This window comes from Sander lucioperca, chromosome 4 (assembly GCF_008315115.2).
Source record: "Sander lucioperca isolate FBNREF2018 chromosome 4, SLUC_FBN_1.2, whole genome shotgun sequence".
In the NCBI taxonomy this organism is placed as follows: domain Eukaryota; kingdom Metazoa; phylum Chordata; class Actinopteri; order Perciformes; family Percidae; genus Sander; species Sander lucioperca.
This window is the reverse complement of record NC_050176.1, coordinates 37,029,127-37,043,408: the sequence shown is the minus strand read 5'-3', so window position 1 is coordinate 37,043,408 and position 14,282 is coordinate 37,029,127. Positions and strand designations below refer to the sequence as shown.

General features: G+C 40.0%; 1 protein-coding gene across 6 annotated transcripts in view; it reads right to left on the bottom strand.

Moving 5' to 3' along the window:
* Positions 1-14,282, bottom strand: part of LOC116059825 (microtubule-associated tumor suppressor 1 homolog) — a 90,038-nt gene that overhangs the window by 24,285 nt on the left and 51,471 nt on the right. For all 6 annotated transcript variants that reach the window (XR_004897036.1, XM_031313088.2, XM_036000162.1 and 3 more), the window contains 2 exons: positions 6,650-6,768; positions 5,380-5,727 (listed from right to left, as the gene is read on the bottom strand). Coding sequence is in view for 5 of the 6 variants with exons in the window: in XM_031313088.2 (XP_031168948.1) it covers positions 5,380-5,727; positions 6,650-6,768 (467 nt within the window). In the remaining variant the exon portion in view is untranslated. The remainder of the gene's footprint in view (positions 1-5,379; positions 5,728-6,649; positions 6,769-14,282) is intronic.

The following is a 14,282-nucleotide window of genomic DNA, read 5'->3' as shown; positions in this document are numbered from 1 at the left end:
CAAAAAACACACACACACGCACACAAACACACACACTCTTTCTCTCTGCGCTCCTTCTAAATGAGACTCTCTCTCTCTCTCTCTCTCTCTCTCTCTCTCTCTCACACACACTGACTCAGCCCCTTCAACTCCTCCCACTCCCTACCTGTTCACCACCCTGTCCTCCCCTCTCTTTCCATCTGTTTCTCCTCCTTCTGCCTTGATACTGTGTGTGACAGAGGAATGCAAGTTATTTCTGCACCACCTTCCTTTCTCATCTTTATACTTATCTCCCTTTCTCTTGTTCCCCATCAGTTGTTTACACATAAAAAAAACTGGTGTATCTGCATTTACCTCATGCCTCTCTTGTCTTTAATCATATCTTTTCTTACTTTCTACTTCTTTGTCTCTTTGTATGTATATTTAAAGTTTGCATTAAAAAGAACTTACATTAATTAGTCAAATACTTCAATCTGTGGAAGGTTAAAGAAAGTTTAGAGACATTTTCTTTCCAACTAGCACAAACTTAAGGTTTCAAAGCACCAAAGAGGAGAACAAAAGCTGGAACATATTCCTAAATTCAGGGTAGAACTTGTCAATTTTTCTGTTTTACACCACAAAATCCTGTCGATGTTTTAAGATTATTTTTTTGGCTTTTATTGCCTTTATTTATAGGACAGATTAAGTCAGGAAAGTGGGAGAGAGAGGGGGATGACATGCAGCAAAGGGCCGCAGGTCGGAACCGAGCCCGCTGCAACAAGGACTGAGCCTCTGTACATGGGGCGCACGCTCAACCAGGTGAGCTACCTAGGTGCCCTCTGTCAACACTCTTAAAAGGGGATTTGTCATTTTTAACTTAACTTTTATTGTATGTCTTGTTTGGTTTTAAAACTGTCTACATTTACATCAACAGCTACTAAATGCAACCAGGAAAAGTGGAAATGGCAAATCAAAACAAAAGAAAAACACCTGGCATCCATAAATAATCCATGAATTAAATTACACTTTCTTGCTTTGGAGGCGTTTCAATTACATTTCCTTAGTTTCTGGGTATTAAAGTCCTTTTAGTCTCGCAATGCCAGACCTTCCTCCACAGCGCCAGGGTCTGGCTAGTCCATACAGCATTCTGGGATGGGAGAGAAACATGCTCTGTTTTATTGACATTTCTTTAAACCAATCACAATTGCTACAACGTGCTCAGCAAAACAACAAAATAGCCTCGGGAATGATGTTTTGGTGGAACATGTGTACGCTCAAAGGTTGTTTTAATCGTGTGAGAGAAATCTCAGATTGGACAGATAGTCTGGATTTACCCTGCAGAGATCTGAGAAGCAGTTAACCATAGTCCTCATAAATCCACCAGAGTTTAAAGTTCTAACACAAAGAAAGCGGAAGGAAACGGACATTGGTCAAAAAGACATCATCCGGCGGAATTTCCGGCGTCACCGGAGCAATCCCGGGAGTGGAACGTCGTGGATATAGACTAAAGTTCTTTGTTTAGACCTCTTGCAGCCATCAATGGTTGCCAACATATAAAACGGCTGCACTGTTGCGCAAAATAGATAAAGAAGTTGTACTGAAAACGTTATACCAGTATGCTTTTCAGAGTGGAGTATAAAGATAACCCCACCCACACAAACTTAAGCCCCGACCCCTTTCACTAAACCTAACACCCCCAGCCCACCCACAGCCCGCCCCCAGGGGAAAGTAGTTCTGCATCAAGTGCGCAGTTTATTCTCACCAGTCACCTTTCAAGTGTGTAGGACAGATTAGATAGCGTTGGTATTCATGCTTTAGATAAAAACACACACATTATCTCAGACACACATATCAAGAGCTTCAGGGCTTTGACTGCAGCTGCTGCATTCCTCCACTCCTTCCTCCCTTCTATTTATCACTCCCCCTTCACCTCCACTTTCCACCAGGCCATCCATCTAATCAATAACCCAGTCAGGAAGGCTCCTGCACTGTAAACCTCTGAAAGCTCTCTCAGCTGATCTTTACATGTTACACAATATGCTGGAGAATAGCCACAGTAATGCAGCATTTATCCTAATAAACAAAACCATTTTAATCCGGCCTGATTCAAAAAGCCGATGCTGATGAGAGTTGTGTAACAGTTAATAATCACACACACACACACACACACACACACACACACACACACACACACACACACACACACACACACACACACTCATAGAGTATGTGTGCTGGTTAGTACTGCTGATAACAGGTTCCTCAACAGATAATGAGCTTCTTTCCCTCAGAGAGAGACATGCAAGTGTATGTGTGTGTGCTTGTAAAATCCCCTGAGGCCTCACTGACTGAAGGCATTAGTTATTAGCTATTCTGCCTGTGCTCCCCCAGCAGCCCCTCCACCACAAAAAAAACATGACCAGTTCAACCAGACAGCACCAAAGAGAAGAGAATAAAGAATGAAGTTCAAAGTGACAACAGATCTATCCAAAGTGCTGAGTTCATATACATACAAACACAAACAATCACACGCATGAGGAAACAGGTCTAATGAAGGGTTTTACACACTGGATAAGGTGTGCCCAGCTAAATGATAGTTATTGTGGCTGAACCTAAAAGACTTTGGTAATTAAGTGTGTTTGTGTGCAGTCATTTTAATTTCCCATGCCATTATGATGTGCAAACATAACATCACTAGTCTCAGTAATCATACATCAAATATTTACTGAGCAGCCTATCTATGTCCGGGACTCTGTGATTGACGCATCCTGGTGCCTGAATAGGCCAATCAAAAGCCTTTAACTCATGAGAACCCATCCCACTACAATATAAACTGATTTCATGTTTAACCCCCCCTAACAAAAGGGTATGCAGTCTTACGGAGGTAACAAAACCTACATATCTTTTATGGGATTTATTACACATGCACGTGCACACACACACATGCATGTGAACAATCTGAAGAATTTTATACAATTTGAACTATTTTGATAACGCTATATGTAGTTTTGGTTGCACTGCTTCATTTTGCAGGATATATGAGGCGTTTTGCAGTTTGGGTGTGGTTTTGTGAATTGTGTTAAGTATTTTAAGAAAACCAGCCTAGTTTGCAAAATTGTGTTTTAGCAATTGGAAAAAAAACTGTAATAGCAGCTAGGGGTGGGCTAATAAACAAGCCTCTCCCTGCTGCCTCAACGCTTCCTACTAAAACAGCCATTACTCAGGGGCGCCTGGGTAGCTCACCTGGTAGAGCACGCTCAGCTGTCCTATAAAAATAAAGACCTAAAATGCACAAAAAAAAACTCCACAAGTCAAGTCATTGCTCCACTCCTCCTTGACAAGCATGTCAATCAGCACCTTAAAAAGCAACACTCTATATTATCAACAACTGTGAGTGACGCTTTAATTATAGGCTGTGGGTGCTTTGCTCTAATTTGCCAAAGGGGAAGGATGGTGTGCAGATAACTAATAGTTTCCACTCATTTACCCCCTTGAAGCTGCACTAGACCATATTGTATACATGAACAAACACATCCACCTTATCTGCCTTTAAAGTAAAGTGGTGTGGTGCTACAGCAGAAGAAAGGGACCCATCCCCACTAAGTGATGCTGTAGATCCACCCTATTTACCAGAAACAGTATTATTATTTGTGGGGGAACTCCCACTAACAGCAGGTACAATACAGGCTGCACCCAAAATATTCTCATTGAACAGCAGAGCAAAAAACTTAATTCAAAAATAAGACTGAACCTACTGTACAGCCACACTAGACAAAAAGACATTTTTTTATATTCTAAATATTAAGACATAAACAATCGTGCTGCTGTGGAAGCCCAGTGAGAAATTACATAAACAATCAGCACAGGTCCCAGTAGACCACAAGGACAAAACACACACACACACATACACACACACACACACACACACACACACACACACACACACACACACACACACACACACACACACCAGGATTGATAACCATAATTTATGTGTCTGTGCAATACTGTAGATACAACTGTTTACTATCTATTCTCTTTATTATATTATTCTCTTTTTTGTTTTTAAAGCCATACATGGTCAGGCTCCCCAGTATATTTCAGAACTCCTCAGCCCCTACTCCAATTCCAGGCCTCTTAGATCCTCAAATCAATTGTTTTTAACTGTTCCTCGATCGAGGTTAGTGGGTAAGGGAGATCGTGCCTTTTCTGTGGCAGCTCCAAAGCTTTGGAATAATCTTCCACTTTGTCTCAGATGTTCCCCCTCCATTGATAGTTTTAAAACACATCTCAAGACATATTTGTTTTCAATGGCCTTTGGTTGCTCTTAGACGTTTTTAGCATTTTAATAATTATTTATTTTTATTCAATTATTTTAAAATGCTTTTATTCTTACATGTTGTACTGTTGTACTTTTCTTGCTTATTTTATGACTCCTTTTGCTTTGATTTTACTTGTTGTGCCGTGCATCTTCAATTTGTACAGCACTTTGGTCAACTCTGGTTGTTTTAAACATGCTATATAAATAAACTTGACTTGACTTGACTTATATTTATTTTTTCTTTGTGTATCTTTAGAGTGACTTTTTTGTACTTTTTTGCACTATCCTTTGTTGCTGCAACATTGGGAATTTCCCCGTTGTGGGATTAATAAAGGATTTTGAATCTTGAATGGTATATTTGTTGTATGTTGTTTACTGTGTCAGTAAACTTGAGAAGAATCCACTCATTAAAGCTGAACCAAGCTTTAGCTGGCTAACTAAAGTATAGAAAATAATGTTGGCCTCGAATGGATATATTAAAGCCACATTGAAATCCCTACATTTCCTCCCAGCTCATTTTAATGTTTTGAAAGCTGACATAGATCACAGTTAAGATCAAATGATTTTGGAGGCACTACCTAACAAAATCAGAGGTTGTATATTTGTGTGCAAACCAGACATGCTTAGACAGAACAGTGATTACTGTAGCTGTCCAGATACTAATGTCAGCTAGCTGAGTGGAGTCACTGTTGTCTTTAACAAAGTCTTACAACATTCAAACGGTTAACCTCCCATTGTCACCAATATGTCAAATCTAGAGTTTACAATTCATATCTGTCATGGCAGGTAGGAGCTCCAGTGAGTTCTTTCATCAAAGAAAGTCCCTATCTGGCAATATTTGCAGTGTGGGCTGATTCCTGCATGGCCTTTCTTGCCAACACTCCTGAAAACTGCTTTTACAGTACTTCTTCCAGCTTTCCTAAATGCCAAAACATTATCACCAACATCAGCAATGGTTTGTCACACAACCATACAGTGTGCCCCTTCTCTGTATTATTTAAAATTGAGGCCAATATAACGATGTGTAAAACATTTGTTATTTTAATGCAGTGGAAGTGGAGTATTTGTTTAATGCTTTGTAAACAGAAATAAGTCAGTACCTCAGTGAAGAGATGCTGGATGACTGTAGCCAGAGCCTCCACTCTCTTATTCCCCTGGACAAGCATCCTTCTCAGCTGGTTGATGGCCTGGTTCTTCTTCTCTGCCTGCTCTTTGTTCTGGTTCTGTTTAGCAGTGACCATCCGGTCTGCCACAACAGTCCCGGCTGTGCCAGGCTTGGATGCATTCTGTAGGCGGGATCCTGTTTTGGGGCTGGATCTTGACCCGTTTTTTGCTTTAAACCCAAGACAAGAGGCTCCAGTGGTGCCTGACCCAGTGTTGGTGGTTTCTGTTTCTGGTACTGGGACAACTGCTGTCACTGCTGCATTAGCATTCACCACCTCTGGTACCTAAGAATGTAAAAACAACATACACAATTTTAGGGAAAGATTTTAGCACAATAGGTTAAAAAATGAATCTTAAAAGACTTGAGTCCACACACTAGCAGTTAGTAAAGAAGAGTCACCTTTTTAAAATGTTGAACCACATTTAAGAGTTAAGGTCTTCATAACTCTTTTGTTAACATGAGAAGATGACACATGAAACAGGAATTCTTAGAACAAGTAGACTAACTCTAAGTGCAGAAACATCACAGATATAAGGATCTTGTGGATTACCACTGTAGGAGCCAAAAAAGCAGTTTTTGTTTATATTTAAAGAACAATAGTTATTATTTGAAGACTTCCCATATTTTGGTTATAGTTCTGATCCACTGATTTTGATTGACAGCTAGGCCACTGACTGGCAAATCGGCCACACCATAGTAATTGTGGGTGTGGTATAACTGATAAAGGGAAGTTGGAAACACGGGTGGAGGTTTTTTTTGGAAGTCCTAGCTTTAGTTGAGACCAAACGCAGTTTTTTAACCACATGTAGTCATCCTGTTTCATCTTATTTGATATCATTTAAGAAACCATCAGTATTGTTTATTTTCCCTGATTCACACACATGCAACATTAGCCTACAACATTTTGGTAGGATCATAAAGAGTTATTTCTATAGGTAGGATATTTGTGTTTAATTATTATTTTTCAAACAATGACTGCATGCCTGGATCAACAACAAAGGAACAAAGGTGCGTTATTGCTGGGGCAGTGGCTATAATTTTGAAACGGAATAGCCACCACAACCACTTTAAATATTCCTGTCAAGGAACACACCTCTTTCATCGATCAGATCTCGCTAAGTAATGGTCACTGATGTAGTGTCTTGCCCATGACTGAGCTGAATTTGCATCTTAAAACTCAAAACCTAAAAAAGAAGAGGACATACCAGGTCAGGTGGAGCTTGGTGCTTTTTCTGGCTGTTTCCTCCTCCAGGTGCTGCTACCTGTGAGCTGCTGTTGGTGTTTGTTGGTCTTGCCGGTGCCTCCCGAGGCTTGTTTTTGTCCACTGCAAGAGAACGGCGACCTCTTAGTGTGTGGGTGGCAGGTGCAACATTCAACATGGTATCCACTTCCTCCCAACACACACAGAATACTCACTCAGCCAATTAACAAAGTGTAAAGTATCAACCACAGCAGGGTCTGAGCTAAAACTACAAAACACTCTTTCATCCTCTGAATAGAATAACAACCAATATGTGAAAAGTAAACTTAAGAAAACAGAAGAAGCAAATCAACACATGCACATGTGGGTCAATCTGGGGTCTAAACACAACCACCACAACATTCAAACACAGAAAACATCAAAATCCTGCCCACACACACACACACACACACACACACACACACACACACACACACACTCGTCTCGTACGTTTGCTTTCATCTGTTAAATGAGAATACGCCCTACTGACTGCTCAAGGCTGACACAGATGCATCATGGGATTGCGTGGTAATGATGGCCAGTGTGTGTGTGTGTGTGTGTGTGTGTGTGTGTGATGGGCCATGGGTGTGCATTAAGGAGTGCATTACCAGAGACAACGCAATTAAAGAGACCGAGAGGCATTTCTCTTTCTCTCTCTCAATTCAAAGGGGCTTTATCGGCATGAAATCTTCAATAACGATGCTGACAAAGCATTAAACTCTCTCTCTCTCTCCATTAATGTTCAAATTACATTATTGCTAAAGCTAAATTACATATTATTAAAGGACAATTCCGGCGCAAAACGAACCTAGGGGTTATTAACAGATGTGTACCCACTCTGTCGCTCTCTGGGACATGTTTTCATGCTAATCGAATGTGTTTGTAGCTTGAATGAAGCTAGCGCGGACCGCTGATTAGCTTACAACGCTAGTATTTGGGGCACAGGGAAAGTAAAAACAAATCGCTATTTATACCGCTAAAAATGCTCAAAATATCACCAAACTTCAACGGTAGCACAATGAGGGTCCCTACATGTTAACCGAAGCATTGAGAACATTGTAAGTGTACAGACAGTTTATTGAACGAAGAGCTGCGGGAGCTCCGTGAAAGAGCTACGAGAGAGAGAGAGAGCTACCGGTAGTCAATGCCGCAACACAGCCTCGTACTGGTGGTGTACCTGCGGACATTGTGAAGCTATGGCCACCAAACAAGAGTGTCTGTGTTGCACGGAGTGGGACCTGTTGTGTCGCGACACCCAAGAAACGCAGTGTTTTGTACAGTCTGAAGATTTCCCCTCTCTGATAAACAGGGCTGTACTTGAAACTTTTTTGCATGTCCCGAAAATAAATTGGAGACGGCGACCCAGACCGGAGGGACCAGATGGACAATTATCCACTGAGTAAGTACACTAGAGAAGTTATGCAGAGAGCAATTATTTCAGATATATTGAGTAAATTGCTTTTGATTTTAGTTTGCATCGCCAGCTGTAAGTCATGACTGGTTTTCAAGACGGCGGCGGCATGTAAACATGAACGTGAGTGTCTTTATAATGTATCTTTTTAATAAACTTACAAAGTTCTCAATGCTTCTGTTAACATGTAGGGACCCTCATTATGCTACCGTTGAAGTTTGGTGATGTTTTGAGCCTTTTTAGTGGTACAAAATAGCGATTTGTTTTTACTTTCCCTGTGCCCCGAATACTAGCGTTGTAAGCTAATCAGCGGTCCGCGCTAGCGTCTTTCAAGCTACAAACACATTCGATTAGCATGAAAACATGTCCCAGAGAACGACAGAGTGGGTACGCATCTGTTAATAACCCCTAGGTCCGTTTTGCGCCGGAATTGTCCTTTAAATAATTAGATTTTATACAAGGCACATATTGTAACAGACAACATACTTTGCAGCTAAAATTTCACATTAATTTCTCTCTCTCTCTCTCTCTCTCTCTCTCTCTCTCTATATATATATATATATATATATATATATATATTTATTATATTATATTATTGTTTTCAAATAAAACCTCTCTGAAATACTTATATTTCTCACAGTATCAAAGTGAGATTCTGTCTCAACCTCTCTTTTATGACAAAGTGAACACAGCCTGGCCTACTGCTGACTGCAAAGAAAGTTCACCGTACTTCAGTCTGGGAAAATAAACCTTAATACAGTCGTCAGCAACACTACCACCACCGTCAGTAATCAAATATTTGACAGATGTCACAGACTGACAATCATCAAAAATCACACTTATAGTTCCATGGAGGCTCTCCTCAGCCACAGACAGCTGGGCTTCCTCACAAATCACACTTGCTAATCACACTTGCTAAAAAGACATGAGGTGCAAAAAGCCTCTAAATAATTCAATATGAACCAGACTGTTGATATCACAGAGGTTTCCTGTGCAGATATTACTTTGGGTCAATGCAACCTGCAGGATGAGTGTTGTGGTGTTGTCTGGAATTTCATGCTTTGAAGATGAATATTATTTCTGAGTCCTGGGACTAATTGAAATTTTATTTTCATCAAGTGCCAAATGCAATTAGTCTTAGCTTAAACTGTCACTGAGTGACTGAGATTTCAATCAAGAGAATCACTGGGTACAAGTCATGTTTTATCCTTATCAAGTTAAAAAATGATTCACCCAATTTAAAATCTAATCCAAATTCTACTGAACTCAAATAAATAGGTCTGTGCGCTTTAAGTCAGTTTGCTGGCTCAGGCTCAGGTCCTGAGGCTAGTAGTGACTTCCTTAAAGATACTGCCACCTACTGGCAGCAGAACATGCTGCTGTGTATCAGTCTTTTTAATCAACCAGAGCTGTGATCGAGAGTTGGATTGGACTGCTGAACGCTTCAGAATGACAGCGATTAGAGAAAATCATTAGCGCACACTGACATTTGAGCAACAGTTGAATTAAAAGCTGACTCACTTTGAATCAATGAGTCACCTTTGGCAGCGGCTAACAACAAGGTAAACATCACTCTAAAGTGTATTAACCTGCTGCTGCTGTCTTACAGTCAGACACTAAAGGGCAACAGGAGACATGACACTTCCTCTGTGTGTATGTTTGACTTTCTACTATTCAGTTAACTTCAATTACAACAACCCACATCTTGATAAATCATACTGTGGACACTACAGCTCCAGAATCATCATTAAAACACAGCAGGTGTTTCACTGTCACCTGATCAATGTTCAGATCTGATAAATATTTACCATCTCACCACCAATGTCAGCAGGACACATCGCTGACATACACTGATCAATAATTCAGTGTAGGGAAAATATTGGTGGGTGTAGGAATATGAAGACTGGGAGGTGAAACATCTTATATTAATGTATGCCTCAGATGAAATTGCACACATTGGATAAACAGTAAAACTAATATTGCATAATAACTGTGCCTTTAGATGTTTACCGTTTAAAACAGAAAATCAGTTTCTCTGACATACAGGTCTCCAACCTGGTCGCATGAAAATATCAAGTGCAGTTTTTTACTGTGTCACAGAGCCAAAATTCACTTGACAGCTGGATAGAAACACACGTACAGACAGTCTCATCCAGGCTCATATATGCTGTAAACATACTGCAGACCAGTTATGAACACTGATATGTATTGTGAATGTATTGTATAAGTGAAAATAAATGCTGTTGTGCTGGATGCAGCGCTGCCACAATTACTATTGCAAGTTAGTGTGAGAGGGATACAGTATACTGACACTAAAACAGACTGCACATTACACACACACACACACACACACACACTGAGTTATGCTTTTATGTTCATATTGCTCTTATATTCCTAGGCTTTTATGCATTACGATGAAGGGGAAGATACTCATTTACCAACAGTCTGTTTAAACTAACATCAAAATGTAAAAAATCATCTCCAGCTCACATTGTACACTTACTGTAACACTGTTGTATACCATGACACTGTCCAATGCTGTCACTGTGTTAAATTGGACAGCAAGTGAACATACGATGCATTATATTTAGGGGTGTCACGATTCTTCATTCTTCGATTTGACTTTCGATTTCAAGGTCACAATTCGCTTTCATTTCAATTCAAACATTTTCTTTTCAGCATGCTTGTTTCTATAAGTAAATAACGGGGAAGGCAAAATGTTGCCAGATTTTCCAGTCATGTTGTTTCTCCGTCATCCCGACTCCAGGGGATGAGCAGTGGCCATGGTGTCTGGAAAATGTGCAGCTGCAGGCTACCGCTAAGCTTACGTTACCCTGTGTCTTTAGCTGCATGCTACCAGCTAGTAAGCTATCCTGTTGTTTTGTTTTTCTCCGGATGTGCGCAAGTAGGCAGAGGTGGAGAGAGAAAAAATACTGGGGGAATCGACAATCCTGCTTTTGATTTCAATAGTCGAAATCGAACGTTTTATAAGATAATTTTTTCGATTTATCTAATCGTGAAACCCTGATTACAATGTTCCACTTCTGTTTGCCTCAGATGAAAGAATAAAATATGCCAAACACTGAATGACAATGAACTTAGTGACATGCATAATTATCCAATGCTGGGATGAGTATTTCCTTTTCTCTGCTTTTAAAGTACTTGTTTTAAAATCAACAAAACGAGTTTTAGGAGAAAAACTATCATTAAAACTCCAGTGACGGAAGTAAACGTTGCTCATAATGGATATAAGTGCTCTACACATATTTGTTTTATTTCTGTCTTCAATTGAAAGTTGCAGAATAAAAGGAAGGTATGAATAAATATGATGTGAATCTGACACTTGCAAGGCTGAATTACAGTTGATGAAACAGTTACAGTTTGTGTGTGTGTGTGTGTGTGTGAGTGTGTGTGTGTGTGTGTGTGTGTGTGTGTGTGTGTGTGTGTGCGTGCGTGTGCGTGTGCGTGTGCGTGTGCGTGTGTGTGCGTGCGGGTATGCGTGTGTGTGAGATGGTGATTTGTACCTGGAATCTGGCAGGCAGTCATGCAGAGCTGCTGAGCCCAGACTGAGAGGGAAACAAGACTGTTAGCATGCACATCACGTCACAGAAGTAAAGCGGACAAGGAGTACAATCCTTGCTGTGTCATGAGAATCTCCTTCAGTACACATTAAGATGACCTCCACTTCATAACACATGATAAGATAGGCAATCATCATATGAATTGTTGGATGGCTGCATAATAAATGTTGGCTGTTTTTTCAGCAGTTTAGTACCAAAAATGATAGGGATTTTTTTTTTTTAAATGCTGAGTTTCAATATTGGTCTATAGTTATATGATAATGAGATGTATTTAAAATGTTGGAATATGTCGGCCATCTTATTTGTACCAGTCTCATGATCACTCAGCAGGACCGTCTGCTGTGTGTTTACTCAGAACATCAGTTACCAGTATGGAAAAACTGGTGAGGGACTGGAGTTGGGGAGTGGAGAAATGAAAAAGGTGGAGGAGGAGGAGGAGTGGGGGCTTTGTGTCCAGTTGTTGCACAACTACAGCAACTGTGTCATGTCTTCTCTATAAAATAGCTGTATTGTGTTCAATTGACTATTAAATTATTGTACTTTGGCACTGAAAAAGTTGACAAAGCTTCCTGAACAAGTTTCTTCACTTGTGTGGAAGTGTTCATCTAACCACACATATGAATAATACACAGTTCCGGCAGATTGCCATGTTGTGTGATGAGGATTACACCAAATCCCATTTTAGATTTCTAGTCTACGATCAAACAGGATGAGATCAACTCAAATTATATTTTTTAACAGATCACAGAGTCAACACTCATCCTAACAGTAGAGCTGGCTCTGGGTGACATGTTGTAGGCCTATCTTTCATAAACTCCCTCATTAACACAGACAAACCCCCCATAAACAGAGCCAGAGCAGACAACTGAGTTTACTGTGCGGCCACATGATGCTGAACACAGACTCAGACAGATTAGAGCGGGATTATTCTGTATGTGTGTTCGCAAGACAAAGAAGTGTGCCAGCAAAGCAGGGAAAACAGGGACAGCTCACCACACATACACTACAGGTAGTTGTAGAAACCCTAATCTCCTTAATCTGCTGTATTTATATTACTCAAATGGATACAATCTAATCCCACTTTATGAAGAGGCAGATTCCAACAGAGGCTCGATTAGGATTTAGATTGGTGATTTGAATTTAGATCGGATTTGCACTTTGACTTCCCTGGCTTGGATTTTTCCCAGAGCTTAAATTGCCATCCTATAATGAACCACATTAAGTATATAAACCTGTTGGTATACTTTAAACTAAGATGATAAAATATGGAACACATAACCATAAAGGTGTTGTTGGGGGTTAATAAGGAGGGCCACAGTGTAAACTGTGAAAAAACATGTACTAATTTAGGATTTTTTAGGATGCACAAATCATCTGTCCACTGATGGGCACGGTTGCTTCAGGTTGTCTTGAGGAACGTAAACGTGCAAACATAGCAAGTAATCGAAGACTGCAGGGCTGGAAACATCAAGAGTTTGCTAATGATCTGCTATCACGTACAGCAACAAGTGTGCAGAGTGTGTCACTGTTTGCAAGTGTAATACTGTATGTCCACTTTTTGACATGTTTACACAAACTACACCATCTGGTCATCTAGCAACAACCTGTGAGTCATTTTTGTCCACCTGTCTAACAATCATGTCTCCTAGTGTGATGAGAAAGACGGACGGCTTTATGTTTTTACCCTCGGTCCACAAGTGTCAGATCAATCAGTTCTACAAAAAGATTCTGAATACAATAGAGACCGAAAACCTTTAGTAGAGGCACTGACCACAGACAAACAGATGGACCTAACTGCGTATACTGCGACCTAAAGTATATTTATGCAAATGATCATGCACTGAATTTTAAAAAGTTGCACTGAAGAGGCAATTTTGAGTATGTCAGTATGATATATACTGTTACCTGTTTATTGTCACTGGTGGTAGAAGATAAGTGCTACAAGTAGTGAAGGCACATCATTAATAATAAAGGCTTACAAAGGAAAATTTGAATGTTCTCAGGTTTTAAAACATCCGTCCGTGTCTACTGCAATTTCTAGCAAAGTCAAACCTGCTATTGCTGCCATGTTGCAAAGTGTTGCATGTTATACATACAAAGCATTTTATTAATTCTTCATTTTGATATTTACCCATCTTGAAATATGGGGTAACACTTTATTTGAAGGAGTGTGCATAAGACTGACATGACACAATTATGACATGACACCTACTGTATTATGAACATGAAGAAGTCATTTTGAGTGTTCGGTAAATTATGACACTTTTAAGGCAAAGTTAGCATTGTTAGAGATGTTTGCATTATGACAACTTGACATTAACGAAGACAACAATCGGTTACACTTTACTTGAAGGTATCTACATAAGAGTGACATGACACTGTCATGAACGTGTCATAAACATTATAAACAAGTCATAAATGTTTATGACATAACGCTTCTGTCATTAAGTGTCATTCGGTTTTTGTCATGACAAGTTCGGGTTAGGGTTAGGGTTAGAGTTAGGGTTAGGGTTCATGTGTAATGAAAGTGTTATGTGTTCATGACAGTGTCATGTCACTCTTATGTAGATTTACCTTTTTACCTTCAAATAAAGTGTTACCCAACA